This window comes from Micromys minutus (assembly GCF_963924665.1).
Source record: "Micromys minutus genome assembly, chromosome: X".
In the NCBI taxonomy this organism is placed as follows: Eukaryota; Metazoa; Chordata; class Mammalia; order Rodentia; family Muridae; genus Micromys; species Micromys minutus.
In genome coordinates this window covers 28,359,364-28,378,896 of record NC_137970.1, presented here as the reverse complement: position 1 = coordinate 28,378,896, position 19,533 = coordinate 28,359,364, and the positions used below count along the sequence as shown (strand labels likewise).

The following is a 19,533-nucleotide window of genomic DNA, read 5'->3' as shown; positions in this document are numbered from 1 at the left end:
TCAGTTTGGTTATTCCAAAGTGGCAAAGGCTCCTTGTGTCCTTAGATGAACCACTTTTTATTTTCCTTTTCTTTTCTTTCTTTTTTTCGTTCTTTCTTTCTTTATTTCTTTATTTATTTATTTTTGGAGAGGAACCCAGAAAGAATGAAATGATGTTAAAAACAAGGCAAAGGTTTGCTAATGAAGACACTCCTCTGGGCAGTGGTCAGAAGGCAGACTCTTGATTAGTGATATTTACTTATAAAATTAATATATAGAATGCCAAGGGGAAAGGGCCTTAGATCATGGAGCTATAAACAGTGAACTTCATCAAAGAATAACCCACCAAGACCTTACAATAAAGGTTCTGGTGCATGATTAGAGGTCAGCAGATCCAGGTTTCCCTGTTCTACATAGACCAACATATGGTCAAAGGAGTGAAGGAACTGTTGTCCTTACAGTTTCCTCTAATGAGAAGCCAGGAATGCTTGCTCTCCCAGTATGTGTGCATGTGTTATAACAGGATCCTACTGCTTAGTTTTCTACCATATTGACTGGCACAGGCCTGGCCATCCTCAGAAGCTTCAAGGCTCAGGGAACAAAACTCCTCACAGCTCTGCCTCTCTGCTCATTGGAAACAGTCTGCTTCCTTGTCTCTGTAAATGCTAATGAAACACACAATTTAGGTGTATCATTTATGTAGTAACCAAGCAAAGAATAGCTCAGAACACACATTAATATATCAACTCAAGTCAGGCAGAGCAGCCAAGGATGCTTAGTACTTTGACAGCAAGAAAGTTAGTGTGATGAAAGAGCCTGGGGTCTGCCTAGAGGAATTTGGGCTACAGTTAGAGTTCTCTCTTTCGGCCACTGGGTTTTGGAGTCTCCTAACCTAGAGAAAGAAACTGAGTAGACTGCTCCAGATGGTGAAGACAGTCTGTCCTCTATTTACATTGGTGAACACATGACAGTGGATCCCAGGAGGTACTATATGAAACTTCCAGTTGTTACAACAAATTGAAAATATACTAAGGCTTAAACATAACTAACATTGCTTTCTCAATCACGTGAAGCCTCCAGTGGATTCTGATGAGGGATACCCTATCTTCAAGGAAAGACAGGGGCATAAAGTCCTTTCACATCTCCTGCTCATCTCTCTTTATTAGGCAGCTTCACAAAAGCCCTTGTGTGAAAAAGAGATTGGATTATCACACATGGATGTGAGGTTTCTAAGAATCAAGTATGGAAGTGATTCACATCCCCAGTTGATTGGTCAACACTCAGACACACCACCACAACTAACTACAAGGGAAATGGGAAACTGTAGTCCAAGAAGAAGGGAACATAAATTTGATGAACAGCCAGTCAGCCAATCAGAGATGAAATGCTCTTGGATGGACTGATGATAGCTCCTTCTTGAGATATAGGCTATTTCTGAGATAAAGTCAACTTTCCATTACTGTCATGTATATCTGGAGCAATTACTTTATTTTTTAAAAAATCGTTTATTTTGGCACTCAGTTTTGGAAACTTGGAATAACATGTTTGGTTGTTCCTGTTACTTTATTGCCAATGGCAAAGTAGTGTTCTAGGGCATGGAGTGCACAGAGCAGCAACAACCAGTCCTCTTATAGCGAATAAGTGAAAAGGAGAGCAAGAGGAAGGCCTCAGGTCCCATTATTACATTTAAGACTGTATTCTCAATAGTCTGAATATCTTCTATAAGGTCTTGCTTGCCTCTTAGAGTTTTATTTCACTAGACCAAAGATTAAGCTTTTTAACACACAGGCCGCTGAGGTACAATTATCCAAACTATGTTACATAGTAAACAAGAACTGAGCTCTAAAAATGTAACATGCTACCAAGAATCTCCACTTTGCCTTCCCCCTCTCCTCCCTGAGTCCTACCTTTCCTGCAGTGAATGTTGTTCCAGTTCTGAAAAGCTTTGTTCCTCTCTCCCATCAAAACAACTATTTCCTGGGGATTCATAGGGGTGGAGAGGGGTAGGAAACAATAATTCAACAAATCAACTCCCACCAAGGTGGTACCAATCTGCTGGGGTTGCTGAGAAACAGATGAGAAAATGAGTGTAGAGTACCTTGCAGGGTGCCTGGCACATGATAACTCAGAGCTCAGTAATAGTTTATCATTATCTTCCTGTGACTGTATGAAAGAAAGGCTGCAAAGATGCAGGTATTGTAGAGCTAACAACGTCCTGGGAATTAAATTGCTTCTTCCTGCCCTCCCCACCTAAGGGTTTCATTATTTAACTGAGACCTTCTACTCATTTAAAACTGAACACAAAAATACTACTGGTAGAGTGGGTGTTCCTTTAGGACATGAGGTTAAGTGCTCAGGAGTGATGCTGAAAACCCCTGGAAGAGCTGGACACTTGTCTAATTTTTCAGGCATCCTTGTTTCTTTCCCAGGTTCTCAAAAGTCCTGGGCTCCAGATGCACAGCCAGCTGGATCTCCTGGACACACCTGTCCTCTTGTGCCTTTCCTTCAGTCCTGTACTTGTAAAATCCCCTGACCCCTCCATTCCTGCTGAAATGCTGACAACGTGGAAAGATTCAGCACACCTTACCTCTTGTGTGGGCCCTCATATCTTGTGTGGAAAACACTATGGATGAAGCAGATGGGAAAGAAGAGAGATGGACATAAATCTTGAAGACTTGTTTCATTCCTACTTGACTACTGTGTGTGTGTGTGTGTGTGTGTGTGTGTGTGTTTGAGAGAGAGAGAGAGAGAGAGAGAGAGAGAGAGAGAGAGAGAGAGAGAGAGAGAGAGAGAGAGAGAGAGAGAGATCACATGCATTCTCAAAAAAAAAAACTCTTTTCCTAAGGAAAATAGGAACCAATGCTTTTACTCTCCATTATCCGTGTTACAGAACTTTTTCCTTCCCCACTCCAACTTTACATTGTTTATGCTACATTAGCTCCAACCATGATACTCATTTTAAGAAAAGTATCGTGAAATTTTGGTGACTCGAAACCTCCTCAACATTCAGCCAAGTATATTCCTCTTAAGAGTGTTGCTCACAGGCAGAGGAATGCTTCTAAGAAAACAGAATTCCAAAAAGAAGTTGACTGTTTAAAAATACATCATCATAATCATCATCATCATCATCATCATCATCATCATCAGGTAGCACTATGAAGTGAAGTAGTGTTTATTTATTTGTGTTTGGTTCCTCCTGTGTTGAAACAAAGGATTACTAGAGAAGATATTTGGTCTGTGATTTCTCCCAGGAACATTTTGCCTTCCAGCTGACACAAATACTATCAAAAATCTGTCAAAATAAGAACTTTCTGTAGGGTTCCAGTTATAGTTCAGCAAAAGAGCACATCAGCTAAACTTACCATCTCTTAAAATGTTTGCTTTTGATAGCTAGCCCTCTCTGCTCTCCTTGGGAGCCTTCCTTTTGATGAAATCTTTAGGCAGGCTTCTCATGATTCCTCTGAGGCATGGGCATTGTTACCCAAGCATGATGACTTCCTCACATGGGTCATAGAAGGTTCTACCCATGGGGAAAACACATGGCCCTATATAGTGGCCTAAATTAGTGTCATTATTATCACATAATAATCCTTGACCATTTTAGGGTATGGTTGCCATAGGAGATACCGTTGGTATCTTGCCTTACTAGAGGCTGCTTACCTCAAATGCCTGGGACTCTCCCTCAAGGTTTACTATTTTAGGTTTGGTCTCTGGAGTACACTAGGTCTAGCCTGCACTGATGGGCTAGCTGGAAGTGCCAAAGAATGAACGCATCTTCCACTGCCCCTCAACCAGGAGTTGTTGGAGTCAATGAAGGAATCCCAACCTCCTTAATTCTCAGTTGACATAATTCTGGAGAATGTGCTCTTCCCTGTCTCCCTGTCTCTTGCCCTTCACTAGTGTAACAGAGTTACAGTTGTTCACTGATAACTTGCTTGATAATTTGGTTTTCTTTCTTTTTCAGTCTCTCTGCTTCATTGCTTCATCCCCCCCCCCCATTTTGGTATTTTCTAGAATCTTCTCTCAAACACACTAGCTTCAGTCAAATCTTTGTCTTAAGGTCATTCTACAGGGGAACCATGATAACTAGCCAGCTGGGCTCACTCAAACACAGTACCCTTCATCCCCAAATCTTCCTCACCATGCTCAGCACCATTCCCAAATGAGTTTCCATTGTGGCTATAGCCATGCCTGGATAGTATGAAAATCTCCATGCTGGAAAGCAAAATATTAGTAATTTCCTTTTGGATGACAAATAAATATTTGCTTATCAAGTCTATAAAGATATAGGTAACTGGGTCACCTTCATATCTTTCTTGCCTTAGCTCTGAGCACCTAAAGGTGGAGGCCATGTTGTAATCAGGTACCTTTTAATAGTGCCAGCTAACTTGGTCAGTAGTCATAAGGTCTTGTCTCTGTGTAAAGATGTTAAGACTGAAGGTTCTTGATGTCTTGAAGTTCATCAATTAGAGTCCCATTTCTTTGTCCGTGGCCTTATCATTCCTGGATTATATTTATTATGTTAGTAAAGATGTCATAATATTTTATAATTCATACACCTAATCAAGACAAACACTACATTCAAGATTAGTTTATCAGATTTTATCTAGAAAATCAAATTTTGATGGGAGAATCTCAATTCTTACTGTTCAGTGTGGAGGAGGTGCCAGAGTTATGAGTAACTATAAATAAAGACCAGACATGATAAGAAGGCACATGTATGTAGTTATTCCTAGGCCTGCAAGCACAACAAGTTCTGAGTGAGGGTACTTGGTTATTTTAAAATCAGGAGAGTCACTGTCTTCCATCCAACGTTTGGCTGTGGATATTTGCATCCATTTCAGTCAGCTGAGGGGTGGAGCCTTTCAGAGGACAAGCATGCTCAACTCCTGTCATGCCCTTTTGGGTCTGACTTACCACACTCAGTATGTTATTTTTCGGTTCCATCCATTTGCCTGCAAACTTCATGATGTCTCTGTTTTTAATAGCTGGGTGTAAATGTACCACATTGTTTAAATGTACTCCATTGTGTAAATGTACCACAATTTTTGTATCCAGGGACATCTGGGTTCTTTCCAGTTTCAGGCTATTCTGAATAAAGCTATTCTGAACATAGTTGAGCACATGTCCTGATCCATTTCCCAACTTGGATGCCTTCTTTGGCCTCAGTGGAAGAGGATACCCATAGCCCTGCCAGAAGTTGGAAGAGGGTACCAGAGGACAGGGAGGGGGGAGCAGCCCTGGAAGCAGCCTTGCTCCTTGACACCAACCCTTGTGGCTCACTGAAGAACTTTTTTTCTGCTGTTCCCTCTTGCAGCCTCCCTCAGTTTCCATGTCTGATCACTTCTATCTAAGCAAGCTATTTCCCATTTGGACCTACAAACTTCAGAATGTTCCTTTTACTGTGGCCTAGCTAGCAGAGATTCTCCCTTTTCTCTCTCTTTCCCTCTTATCCTTTTATTTTCTTCCTCTTCTCTGGGAATCCTTTGGTGTTTGTGAGTCAGAAGATACCCCTTATTATCACTGATAAGTGGGGAGAAAAAACTCCTCAGGACCTTGTACAAGGAAGAGAAACTGAAGAATCCTGAGTAATATTATGCATAAGTGGCAGAAATTTCAGAATCCATGAAAGTTCTTAGGAATCCACCTGTGCTTGGTAAATAAAGCTTTGCTCTTCTTCTTTCTCCTCTACTCTTCTGCCAGGTGAGAAACAGATTTTTATATTTACACATCTTTTCCTATCATCATTGGTTTCTAATATAATGGTATGGTCTTCTCTTTTTACTGGATATGTCTGACGTTTTAGTAAAGTTGGGATTAAGTGAAGTAGGGAGTTTGCCTGAAAACTTGACCATTGGATGTAATGCTCGTTTTGTGATACACACCTTCCCAGTCCCTAGTGGTTGATTTTCAAGGTAAGCTTTGACCAAACAGTGTTACAGATGAGCAAACCCATTCACACGCTAGGAAAGCTTTGATAATGCCACTCCAGATGCTTAGAGAAAATGGGCAGTGGGTATACTAAGAAAGACATTGATGCCATGACAATTAGCAACGAAGATGATGGCAATGGTCATGATGATAGCAATGAGAATGACAACTATGAAAACAGTGGCAACTGAAGTAATGATTGTAATGAAGATGACAGTGAGAGCGAGAAGTGATGGAGTCAGTGAGGACCACGATGATGGTGTTGACTGAGCCCTCCATGTACCAGGCCTTGTAGCAAGCTCTTCACTTAAACGAGTTCCCTCTTCATTACAGCCATCCCACAAGAAGGCTCTTTTCTTTTCACTCTTCATCTTGCATAGAGGTTAAATGATGCTTGTTACTAAGGTGCCCAAGGTCATACAACTGGCAGTTAGTAAAAGGTAAAGTTCGAATCTGGGGCTCAGTTCAATGTTTTTCCTTCTCCTCATCCTCAGGAGGGCACAGTGCCCAGAATGAACTGACACTATCTCCACACCAGTGGTTAACGAGGGGCTCACAGGTCTTAGAAAAGGGGAAAACTCTAAACCCAAGTACCTTGGAATTCTGTACCCCCTTCCTTCTAGTGATCCCTCAGAGGGTCTGTTACTGGCATAGTGGCTTCTGGAAAATATCCTTCTAATGACATAGGATTATAAACAATTTTTTTCCCAGAGCAAAAATTTAACCCTTGTATATCTCATTCTAATTAGAAATATTTTTTTCCAGAAGGCAGGTCCCCCCACCACACCTTCATTCCAAATTTAAGAGGATTCTTTGTTGCCAGAAAAATTCCCTCAAATCATTGCTCTTCAAGATGATAAACCTGGCCTAAGGCCTTAAACATAACTAGTACTTCTGTGCAAATTCCCCTTAAAGCTCAGGCACCTGAGCTTGTTTAGAAGCTGGGCATCTGGTCGAAACTTGTAGGGACTCAGCTGAATGCAGGGATCAGCAATTGGTAGTTTATGCAGTCCACCAATCATGGCTTAAACATGGCTCAGCCACCCAGCAGTTCCTCCTTATTGTCTACTGTGATGCTGAAGCATTCTTCTTACCATCTACTATAGCTCATCTGAATGTGAGAATATTTCTTTTGTCTCGATGTCAGGAGCAGCCCTCTATAGAAAACAAACACTGTTCTCTATCTTATGCCACACCTGCCACAGCTGTCCAGAGATTGGCAACCATCCTTTAGAAATGTATTCCTTTATCTCTGTAAGAGATGGCTTCCAGCTCTGTAACACAGGAAGGGCGGATTGGGCTAGTGAGCAGTATAAACTTAAACAGACGAGTTCTAGAAATCTACTTGTCCCTGCCTGAGAGATTCCTCTCTCTTGCTGAGTAGTATCATTTCATTCTTGTGCTCCTATGAGGGAAAACTGAACACACGCTCAGCCACACACACACACACACACCATGTGTTCTTATGTTTTTGTATTATATGCACACAAAAAAATAAGAAAACAAGAATGCAAAACATGAGATTTTTAAGCTAAACATCCATAATATAGCATCTCAGGGCATGTATTTCTCTCCTTTCTTCAAGATGATCTTAAAACTGTTGATGTCAATGGCCAGTTAATGGCACTGGATCTGACCCGAAACCAGTATAGGAGGCGATTTAATTATTTTATTCCCTTTCTGGAAAGACTGCAGGACTTTCCAATGCCTATTGTTACCAAGGTTGATTTCAGTTGAAATTTGGATGACCACCACAGTTTTAAGTATTGGATTGGGTGACTCATTTCCAAAGTTAATTTGGATCCCCACATTACTTTTGGAAGACTGTATAAGTCTCTGCAGGTACAATATAACCGAATGTTAGGTTGGTGAATATTCTATTTTTTTCATACTGTAACCAATTTGGGAACACATTCAAGTAGTAATTATGCTCCCAGCTTTGTTAAAGTAAAAGGGCTTTGTGCCTATGTTTAAAACTCAGAAAATTCAATCTCTGGGGCAAGTAATTGACAATTACTATACCCTGTGTGGTGAGAAAATCCATTTTGAACTCAGTTGGAGTTGCTTCTTAGATAGTGCACCCTGGGTCCTGAATGATAAAACTATATATGTGTACAGTATTAAAGGGCACGATATGCTCTTCTCCTCTGGCTCATAGTTAATGACTAGTGATTTTTATACAGAATTGGTCCATTTGTTGATGGTGTCTTGTAAGTCTTAGTCCAAAGTAGAAAGCATTGTAAGGATAAGAAGCAATTGGAAGGGATTTTATCAGAGGTCTTCAGCAAATCAGACTTCCAAGAAGGCAAAATTTCTCATCACTTTATGGGATTGGGGTACACAGGGACACAATATGAGGGTCAGATGGAAAAAGAGAGCTTCAGTATTTTCTGTGACATAAAAGGGAGAATCAGCTACTACAAAAGGCTAGAGCTGTCCTATGTTCTAGCTTTAGGTTAAGGGTTACAAAGCTGACTGTATATTAGAAATCACCTGGTGAACATTATGTACTCCGGACCCAAGCAGCAACCAAAAATCATTGAATCTGTCTTGGGAATGGAACAGGCATTTCATTTTTTGATACATCCCAGGCAATTCCAATGTACAGATTACTTTGAGATCCGATAAAAAGATGGTGCTTTTCAAACCTTAATATACACATAGACAACCCAAGGATCTTTTCATTTCATGTGCATTAATGTTATGCCTTCATGTATGTCTGTAAAAATGTGTCAGATCCCCTAGAATTAAAGTTACAGACAGTTGTGAGCTGCCTTGTGGGTGCTGGGAGTGGTACTCAGGTCCTCTGACAGAGCAGCCAGTGCTCTTAACCACTGAGCCATCTCTCCAGCCCCACCCCCATCCCCAAGGATCTTGTTCACATCCAGATTACTAGATTTAGAGCATCTGTTTGTGGCTTAAGATTCTGCATTTCAAACAAGCTTGTGAGTAATGCTGTTGTAGCTGTTCCAAAGACTTCACTTTCGACAAAGATGTAGACAGTCCTGTTGACCAGATATAATTGATAGCTGCTACTTGCTCCATATAAATTAGGACTGTTGGTATTTTACCACTTGAAAAATATTTCAATATTCTTCCAGGATATACAGCCATATGCCATATGTCATGTAACAATGCTCCTGTCAATGATGGACTGCAATACAATGATTATTCCACAAGATTGTATCACCAAGTAATATCATAATCACATTCCACTGTACAATCGCAGTCTGTGTTTACAAGTGAGAAAACTGGCCAACACCATGGATCTCAGCATATGTCACTGCCATTAAGTGACACATGGCAATCACTTAAAGAATGATTGCTTTAGGAAAGAAACTTGTGTTAATTAAGGGAAAAATTACCTTGATGAGACTTATTTTGGGCACAGGAGAACAAATCCCATTTGCAGCCTCTTTATGATGAACAGAGAGTATTAACAAGAACAATGATAGATTTTGGTTTCTCCAGCACAGGGACAGAGGCACAAAGATGGAACTTGTAAAACTTGCTAAAGCCTGTGAGTCCAGAATATGCCACAAACTAGCTGAGATCTTTAATGTTCTTTTTGCTGAAGCTTAGTGTACTTTCTGAGTGACCTCGGTCAAGTAATCTGAAGGTCTTGGCAGGGCCTTTAAGCAAGAATCAATTTTGGCTCAAGTTGCTATGAAATAAATCCCTCCCTACTTGCCCTCCACATTGAACTAGCCACTCCTATAGTCTTTGCTTAGACTTGCTTGATTCCTCACACCATGCAACCTACAGAAATCTTTAGGCTAGCTTCTGTGGTGAAGAAGCTACAAAATACAATCAAACCCTTAGTTACATGGTGATCTGGGCCTCTGAAGGGGCTCTTAGTATACCCTGTAAACCCTTGGCTCAGAAATCAGGCTTGGCTAAAGTCAGGGACTTTGCCACTGCAATTTATAGCACCTGCTGAGATTCCTTTAGTTTGAGTTGGTGCAGGATCTTCAGGGGTGCTTTCAATGGTATGAGCTGGGACTTGGCTGGAGATATTAGGGGTAAAAGTAGTGGGGTATTTGCAAGCTTCTTTTTATGCAGATCTTAGCATCTGGAGATCTAAATTATCTGAGCAGTGGTCATTAAGTAGTTTGTTTTCAAAATGAGACCAAAAATGAAGCCTCCTTATAAAAGTATCATTTGTATAAAGTATATCATCTTAAAGTATATTTTTGTGCAAAGTTGTGGAAGGGTCAGCTAGAGAAGGAGGAGGGCTTGTATGAATACCCCCCAGGGTGCACATGTGGTACTGGTCACCTGGGCTATGTGCCTTAGGGTGCCTTAATCATATATGTAGTTCTTTATAAAGAAAGTAGTCATTTTCAGTTTCTTTTTCTGGTTAAGATGACATTATATCTGCAGTCCACAAAATATGTTCACATATATACTGTTTTATGGGAATCCCTCACAGTAGATACATAACCACCATTATGCAGTCTATGACACTAGTGGTCTTACCTTGTACTCTTCTCCAAAATTCCTACAGCTTTGTAGTAACTGCTCTTGGTGAACATTGTCCACTCTAGATCATAGCCTCCTCATTTGTCAGATGGGTCTGGAATATGCTAAAGTAGAGATTCTCAACCTGTGGGTCATGACATCCTTGAGGTCAAATGACCCTTTCACAGAGGTCACATATCAGATATCATGAATATAAGATATTTACACTATGACTCATAACTAGTCAAGAATTACAGTTATGAAGTAGCAACAAAAATTGTTTTATGGTTGAGGGTCACAACATGAGAAACTATATGCTTATTGCCCTAGTTTACTATGATTCTACAAATGGCAGCCTTGTGATCAGAAGATAAGGATGACAATTCCAGGCACAGAAACGTTTAAATAGTCAGTCACATACCAATTATCCAGAAAACATTTTCTGAGTACCTACTATTCTAGAGGTATAGTGCCAGCTCCAAGGAAAAACAAGGGACTAGAAAGCTCAGTATGAAACTGGAGTTAGGACTAGTCCTGTGGGATCTCAGTGATAATAAGAAAGTTATGTTTTTTGAGCTGGTCGCCCAACATCTAACCCATCAGCGGACAAAAGCCTGGTGAAGACAAAAGCCATCAAGGACTCCTCCAGGCTAAGGAGCAAAACCAATCTCTGACATCTTTTGATATGTGTAATATAGCAAGTCTGTGACTCTACAAGCACATGGGCCCAGCCAAGATCACAGACTTTCCTTTCCAACCACCCAACATGCCATTCTCCTGAAAGTCTCTATCTGGGGAACATGGAGGCTACAGAGGTGAGGCCCTATCAACTAACAAAAGATGGAGAGAATGAAGGCCCAGATTGCCCATATTCTACCAGGCTACACAACCATCATTTACTAGATCTTATAATCTCTCTCTCCCCTTGTTTCCCTTATCCCATGTGTGTCTTCTTTATCTCTCTCCTTCTACCTCCCACAGTGATAATGGCCATAGGCAAAAGTAGTTGGCGACTTCATTTAAACCCATCTGAAAATGAAGTTTTACAAAATCCAAACACAAGAAAGCATTTCCTGCTACCTCAGGGGGAATTGTAACTGCTCGGCTTGAGTTTAGGTTGGGGGCTTCTGTGATGGTCTTTGATTTGTAGAAGCCTGAGCTCCCCCTCAGCCTGCACTAATCAGCAGCTTGGCTGAGTGGGGAGGATGGGTCTTTGCATTCTTCAATATCTTTAACTACCTCTGGACTCATCCTCGGGGGCAAGGACTTGGCCTTTGAACCTTCAATTTGTGAGCTATTTTTTTTTATTCCTTATTGCTTTATTTTAAAAAAGAGGGGTACATTTACAGATTTTTAAAGGCATTTTGGCATAACATTATATGAATAATTTTGTCAGTACTTAATTCTTTTAGAGGTTTGATAGCATGCATAGAAATCCCACTAGTTACCATAAGCATGAAGTACATGTAGGACAGAACGTAACATGGAAACAGATTTCTTGTTGGGTATAGATTAGGCATAATGATCTGTAAATACCAAAAATTTCCACAAGGCTATTATCTTAATGGGCTGCTATTTTTATTCTCTGCATAGCCAGGGATTTCAATACCAGCCCCTGTAGCAGTGATTCCCAAAGTGTCACACTTTCTCACCCACACCTTGTCCCTGCTGACCCAGAACTGTAGGAGGGTGTCAGTTGGCAGGTTGAGTAGGGGGAGAAGGCACAAGTGGAAGAGAGAAAGAGCCTTTCTAGAATGTGAAAAGGTAAATGGTATCAAGAAGGTGTTTGTATTTTCTTAACCTGGATATCCTTAAGAACAGTGTTATACTTAGTAACAATGAAGTGGAAGAAACAGCCTATCTAGGTGAGCCAATGGCTCTCCAGAAAAGCATATAGAATTATTCCCAGGCAATCTTTGGTTGAGAGTTCTAATGGTCAGGGAGGTGGAAGGAAGACTTTGGCCAACAGCCTTCTTTCTTTTTGCTCCTAAAATACCGCATATTTCTTTTCTCCACCTGCAATGTGGCAAGGCCGGCATGCCATTTAGCTTGTAATATAGGTTTCCAGAAAAAAATCAGGCCCCAGAAATGGACCTGCAAGTGTCTCTGTTACTTTCTGTGACCTGAGGACAGGTGGCTAATGGGTAATAAGCTAAAATACCCTGCTACTGAGCCTCTTCAGAATCCCCAAGGACAGATGCTCCAGTGAGAAGGAGCTAAGCACAATCCCAATGGAGGAACTAGCCTGATGACAGGTTCGTGCATTTGTTGGGAAATATCTGGCTTCTACTTTAATATTTTCAATCATCCTCAGGTACAACGTGTACTCCATGTTGAAGTGAAGGCTATAGAGATTATTCTTGCCAGAAATGAAAATGCAGGGAGGATACCTTAGACTAGCCTGGAATTCTAATTCTAGTCCCAGTGTACCCTTAAGCTACATATCTGACTTCACTGTACAATTAATTTCCCTGTTAACAATATGGGCTTAAGTGTAGTTCTCTGAAAAGGTCATTCCAAGGACTGAACAGTCAGTTCTGTATTGGGTGGAACAAAGCAAATGTGCAATTGCTCCATATCTTGCTATCTGTGGGAGAAGTAGAGACCTGCATGAAGGTACCCAACCCTCAATATGTCCTCTTGTCACATCCTGATCAGGATGATGCTGGAAAAGATAGCAGGCCAGTTGGGATAGCACCTTACTCTGGCAAAATCCCCTCTTCAGGTCTTGATCAGACGGGTGCTGGAAGAGGTAGCAGCCCTAGATTAAGGCCAGTTTGTAGGAACAAAGGAGGTTTCCTAGAAACAGCGAGGGCTAGCAATTGAGCTGAAGATAAGTGCAAGTCACAGGCGAAGGGATATCTAGAAAGTTGTTTGTATTCCTGGGACCAGGTAAAGGGAAGATGAGAGAGTGAAGAACATAGGGAAAGAGACTACCACTTCTGAAGTTGTAAACAGATACAGTTTTCCTGAGGAAGTACAAAACCTTCAAAGTTGGCACTGAAACATGTCTAAGTTGCCTCTTAGTTATCGGCTTTGGTCTTGGATGGGTGGTCATGGTGCCTTCTCTAATAGTTGCTGTCTTTTTACTTATCAGTACCACCTAAGCTTCTCTCCACCTTTTCCTTATCCTTTCATGGAGTTCCAGCCACTGTGAAGGACAAGTTGGACCCTTGTGGGGGAAAAAAATCTTAGATTCATGGAGCATCCACAAGCCTGTGTGCCTGTGCCCCCAAAATGTCTCCTTCTGTTGTTGCTACCACTTCTGCTTTGTTCTGCCCCTGGATCATGCTACAGTCTTGTCTAGACAATAATCTCCATAAAAACAGGAGCCTTATCTTTTACTCAACGCTTAAACTCTAGGCCTCAGAATATAGTAAGCATTTACAAAATACATTGGTCACATGAGTGAATGAATATATCCATGTGAGTTTGAATGTCTGAGGTTTTCTGGGCCTGAATTAAGGGCCAGTATTCTCAGGAAGGAAAAAAAACCCTTTGGCTAGGGTAAGTACCCTCAGCCTTTCTAGAAGCAGGCTGCCTCCCAACTGTCCTAAGATTCCTTGCCAACATACTGGATTAACTTGTAGTTTCCAGAGGGCATGTTGCCCACAGGGACACAGGCTCTAGAGTCCTCCCTTGGAATTACTGCAATGTGTCATGCCAAAAGCATGATGTATCAGTTATACTCCACAGAGTTGTTTGTGCAACATCCATCACTTTCCTCACCCCTCCTTCCTCAAAGCAACTCTTTATTTTGTGTATTTGACCCATTTTAATGGCTTGAGAATGTTGTGGGCTTGTTAGTTTGTTGCAAGCTGCATTTCTCTAGAAAAAAAATTGTATTTCTGAGAGGTTGTGTGACAGCTTGGAGATGAAAGGATAGAGTCATGATGACCACATGATTAAAGTCTACATAGGTAAGACAGGTGAGGTCAAGAAACTGTTTTGCCTCAGGCTTTTTGAGTGAAATGGAGGATTATTGAATTATTATCAAGCCCAACCACACTCCAGGGCTTCACAGATCCCTGAGTTAGACATGGTTCCTGCTTTCTCCATGGCAACAAGGCTAAATATGGACATGTTTCCATGGAGAATCATACCGCAGCTGTAGCCCTGCTTCCTCCAGGAAGCATCCTCTCTGGGCTCGCTAGCTTGTCCCTGTAGGAAGTGGCCATCAGTGTTCAGGAGGTATCTAAGAAATCAAGACAATGTCTTCCACCTTTGAGAATTTTTCTTTCCAACAGATATTTTGCTTCCCCTAGATCTAGACTCATCAGCACTTTCTCTTGGTAACTACATGTTGGTAGAGGCCACAGGTCAAAAAAATGGACAGGTGAGGCTGATGGGATCAAAGACCATTCATGCAAACCATTTCATCTTCCCTTTGCTCTGAGGAAAGGAAATTTGATTGGCTAGTAGGGGATAGTGGGACAATTATAATGAGCCTTGATTAAACATACTTCTCTTCAACCCTCCAAATATCTTAGGAGAATTACTGCTATAGCACTTTTGAAATGTTTTCTGAAATTTCTCATACTTTTAAAATTCCATAATTACATCTACAAAGAGTTTTAATGTCCCTTTCCATAGTCATAGAATATCCCAATGTGACAGGTTTTATTTTTCCTTAAGGGAAAGAGCACTTGTTGTGTTCTCAAATTTGAACTGGTTTAAACCTCTGCATTTCTTAATGGTCTTACAGAGCAATGTGGAATGAAACTTTGTTTTTGTTGAAGGCTGAAGATATAAGCTGAGTATTAGGCTTCAAAATAGCCTGTTTAACATCACTTGGTTATTTAGAGATTACATCATGTGTGTTTATAACTTAATCGCTTGTTAAATTGGGTCTTTATAAGCACAGCTGATAATATGGGTGTGTTCGTGTATATTAGGAAATATCTATAATGCGTATGTATACAGAGAGAGCAGGGTTGTGCTGCCCAGTTAACTAAGCTATGGAAACTATTTTGAGACTGGAGAGATCTCAAAAGGCAGATATAAATAGTCTCTTAAGAAAGATTCATATCATGTGTTCTGTGTTTCAGGCCACGTGGCACCGGAGCCAAGTGATGGATGACCTGCAGTCCCAGAACCTTCCCATGGACATGAATGATTCCCCTCCCACTCTGGCTAATAACAGACTGGAGAACGGCATGGCCCAGCTGATAACTACAGAAGCCTGGAACATCAACTCCACTGACCTGGTAAAGAAGGCCCTGGTGACCGTGCCTGCCCCATCAATTTTGAATCCCCCAGCTGAGTCCCAGAGCGGCATGGCTCTAAAGGTAGCAGCCACTGTGCTGCAGCCCTTGTGCCTTGGGGAAAGCCCGGTGGTGATGCCCATTCACATGCAGGTGGAGGGAAGCTCCGCACCAGAGCTCAACCCCAACGGCAATGCTACGTACGTCATGACGACACAAGGCCCTGTGCAGCTACCAGTGGTGTTGGAACAGCATGTTTTCCAGCACCTCAACTCCCCCCTAGTCCTGCCTCAGGAGGCCCCATGCTCCTCCAATGCTATCCACAACAACCTCTTCCAGGGGGCTGAGGACTCCGAGGCCCAGCCTCAGCTCCTGGACCTGAGGATTCCGAGTCAGCCACAGGAGCCCACACTGCCTTTTGAAGCCGTGCTCCAGAATTTATTCCCCACCCAAGGCTCTTTGGGCCCTCCACCCTGCCAGCCTCCTCCTGGCTATGCTCCAGTGCCTCCCCAGCCATTTAACTCCCCGTTGTCCCCCCTAGTCCCACCAGCTACCCTCTTGGTGCCCTATCCTGTGATTGTCCCCTTGCCAGTTCCAGTGCCCATCCCCATCCCTGTCCCAGTGCCTCAGAGTTCAGAATCCAAGTTCAGTCCCGGTTTCCCCAAGCCGCCATCTTCCTTCGGCCTACACTCCTTTAAAGGCACCCAGAGCACGCTGAGTAAGGATGAACTGAAGCCCTTAGACATCCTCCAGCCAAAGGAGTATTTCCAGCTCAGCCGCCACACAGTCATCAAGATGGGGAGTGAGAATGAGGCCCTGGATCTGTCCATGAAGTCAGTGCCCTGGCTCAAGGCTGGGGAAGCTAGCCCCCCAGTATTCCAAGAGGATGCAGCCCTAGATCTGTCTTTGGCAGCCCACCGAAAAGCAGAGGCTCCTCCAGAGACATTGTATAACACCAGTGGGTCAGCAGACATCCAGGGTCACACCGTGCTGGAGAGACTTCCCAGTGGCGTGGAAATGCCCTTTGCCCCTGCCAAGTCTCGTGAGGCCTCAGCCATGATGGTTAACCACAGCAGCAGCAGCAACGGCACTGAGGTGGTCAGTCAGCCCAGTCGTCCTGGCAGTGATCTGAAGGCCGAAAATAACATTGAGATCCTAAGTGAGTCTCAGGCAGCCAAGGTCATTGTGTCAGTTGAAGATGCTGTGCCTGCCATCTTCTGTGGCAAGATTAAAGGCCTCTCGGGGGTATCCACCAAAAACTTCTCCTTCAAAAGAGAAGACTCTGTGCTTCAGGGTTATGACATCAACAGCCAAGGAGAAGAATCCCTGGGAAATGCCGAGCCCCTTAGGAAACCCATCAAAAACCGGAGCATAAAGTTAAAGAAAGTGAACTCCCAGGAAATACACATGCTCCCAATTAAAAAACAACGGCTAGCCACCTTTTTCCCAAGAAAGTAAAAAAGGGCTTTAAAACATTTTTATGATTGTGACGTGGGGAAAGGTGCATTGATTTTTTTTTTAAGGCATCTGAAACAAATTATCTTTGTTAATTATTTTGGGGCATAGGTGAGAGAAGAAAGGCAAATTAGCTAGTATCATTTTCTTTTTTCAATTTTTTGACTTTTCACAAATGAGTAAATAGAGCAACCTATTTTTCAAGCAGATTGCACATTTTTTTGCAGCTTTAATGGAATATTGGGTGAATCAGAGGGGTAAGAGCTATTTTCATTGCCACAAAGTGCTTTGATGATGTAATACCTAATAAAGGGTAGGATGAATATTTCACAATAAATGTTTGTTTGCACTAATTGGTTGCAGTATTCTGTCATTTGTAAAATTTACATTTCTCAACTGGCGTGGTTGGCCTACACTTTAGCTTGTAAAGAGCTCTAATTTATCGCTATTTAGAGACCTAAGCTCTTCAGGCATGTTGGGAAATACTGCCTTGTGCCTCTGAGGAGGAGGTTTCAAAATATATATGGTCTCTAACAAATCCCTTTCCCTCTGGGCCTTGGTTGGGATTTTGGTGTTGTTGCTGCTGCTGCTGTTTTTATTCTAAAGTGGCAAAGGACCAGGGAGGAGGCAGAGAGGTGACTCTCAGGTACTCGTGGCCTCTCTCCGGGTCACTCACTTCTTGAGTGTGTTGAGGTTTTTGGGGATTTTTTTGTTTTGTTTTGTTTTTTTGTTTGTTTTGTTTTGCTTTTTCCCTTGGACATCTCCATGCTAAAAAACAAATGACGGTAAAAGAAAAAAAAAAAGAAAAACAAAAAACAAACAAACAAAAAGTGCCATTGCTAGGCATGGTGACACTTGCCTATAGTCTGGAGGCTGAGTTGAGAAAGTGGTAAGCTAAAGGCCAGCTTGTGCTTCAAAGCAGGATAAATGAAAAATAAAATAACAAAGCAAAAGTACCCCACTTCTCTCCCCGGACCTCAGAGTGTAGCTGGGAATGGTTGCCCTTTGGCAAGGAAATAAGAACATTGTTCTTAATGGCTTGGAAAATCTTGTGAGTCAAGTGCTGTTGCAGGCCACTCAGAGCCAGGGGAAGTCAGCTTCACATGAATTTAGACCACAAGAAAGTCAGTCTTTGTTAGATTAGTTCAGTGGTTCTCAAATGAGGGTGATTGTCTGTTGCCTTCCCGCCCCACCCCCACCCCCAACCAGGGGACATCTGGCAATGTCTGGCAATGCTTAAGGATGATTTGGGCTGTCACAACTGGGGGAGGGGCTTCCTATCATCATCATCTAGGAGGTAGACTAGGGACACTGCTACTGCTGAACATCTTATGGTGCAGAAAAGCACAAGTTAGCCCCACCCCCAACAAAGAATGGCCTGAGCCATAATGACAATCATGCTGAGGCTGAGAAGCTCTAGCTAAGCCACTTCTTGATGGATGGAGGCAATGCACTTGGAAGGAGAGAACAGTGTGTTGCTCTTCCGTGACAGCATAAAGCCACCCGCACAAATGAGGAACTGTGAGCAAGTGTCTAAAATAGGCCTGCTAGGTGGCACGTCACACTTGTGTCTGAAACTGTGCTGGCGAGAGACTGATTAGAGCATGCCTGCTTTAAAACTTAAAGCTCTTTCTTTCACTTCATGCAATTAGTATGTATCCAGCTGTTACTGCGAACATGAACAGGAGGAAAAACAGTTGTACGACTGTTCTTTTATTACCAATCCCTCTGTGGATAGGGTTACAGTTTTAGCTGGTACTGTATCATACAACCAGCGTGGATTTTTCTCTTCCCTGAGCTTTTTTTTCTGTGCTATTAACATTTCTTTTTTTTTTTCTTCAAAGTGTGACCAAATAGCTGTTTCTCAGTTGTCTGGCTAGTCTCATTCTATATCAGCCAGATGCCATCTTTTCAGGATCTACATGGTACCACTACCCCCACCCCACCCCCACCCCTGTTTTTCTTCCCAGTGTGAATGTCTGACCATGTTTCCTAAGCACAGTATGCATTATAGTTTCAAGTCAAATGGAAGTATGCACAGGGACTAGTGTTGTCCATTTACTTGCTATCGTTTTATTTCCCTACGATTTGGGTAGTTTCTGCTGCCATAGACTTTCTCTCCTAGCCTAGAAATTTGTACTCACAACAGATTTGAATCCTTTATCTAGATTTGGGGAGGAAAGTTTACAATTTGCTGCTGTTAGAAGCAAGTCCTTAAATTGATAGTCATACAAGTAAAAAGAAAGGCATTTGTAAACCTCAAACCTTAACAAAAAAAAAAAAAAAAAAAACCTCAAACCTTAAAAACCTCAAACCACAAATTTCTATTGGTTGTAAGGTATTTCCCTCTGTCTTCAGATGTAAGCTTTGCTTTGGTGAGGAAGGGCAACTCCATCTCTAGGTGTTAAGGCAATGGGAGCTCTATTAAGATTTCTGAAACAGGCTTTTCCAATCTGAGCCACAATTGGTATGTGGTCTTTGCTATTCTTGGGGTTGAGTGAAG

The 19,533-nt window shown here is 42.1% G+C and overlaps 1 protein-coding gene across 2 annotated transcripts in view; it reads left to right on the top strand.

Moving 5' to 3' along the window:
- Positions 1-17,348, top strand: part of RAI2 (retinoic acid induced 2) — a 60,619-nt gene extending 43,271 nt beyond the window's left edge. For both annotated transcript variants that reach the window (XM_080910925.1, XM_080910924.1), the window contains exon 2: positions 15,420-17,348. In XM_080910925.1, the coding sequence (XP_080767051.1) occupies positions 15,444-17,033 (1,590 nt within the window). In that variant the 5' untranslated portion in view covers positions 15,420-15,443 and the 3' untranslated portion in view covers positions 17,034-17,348. The remainder of the gene's footprint in view (positions 1-15,419) is intronic.
- Positions 17,349-19,533: the final 2,185 nt, after the last annotated feature.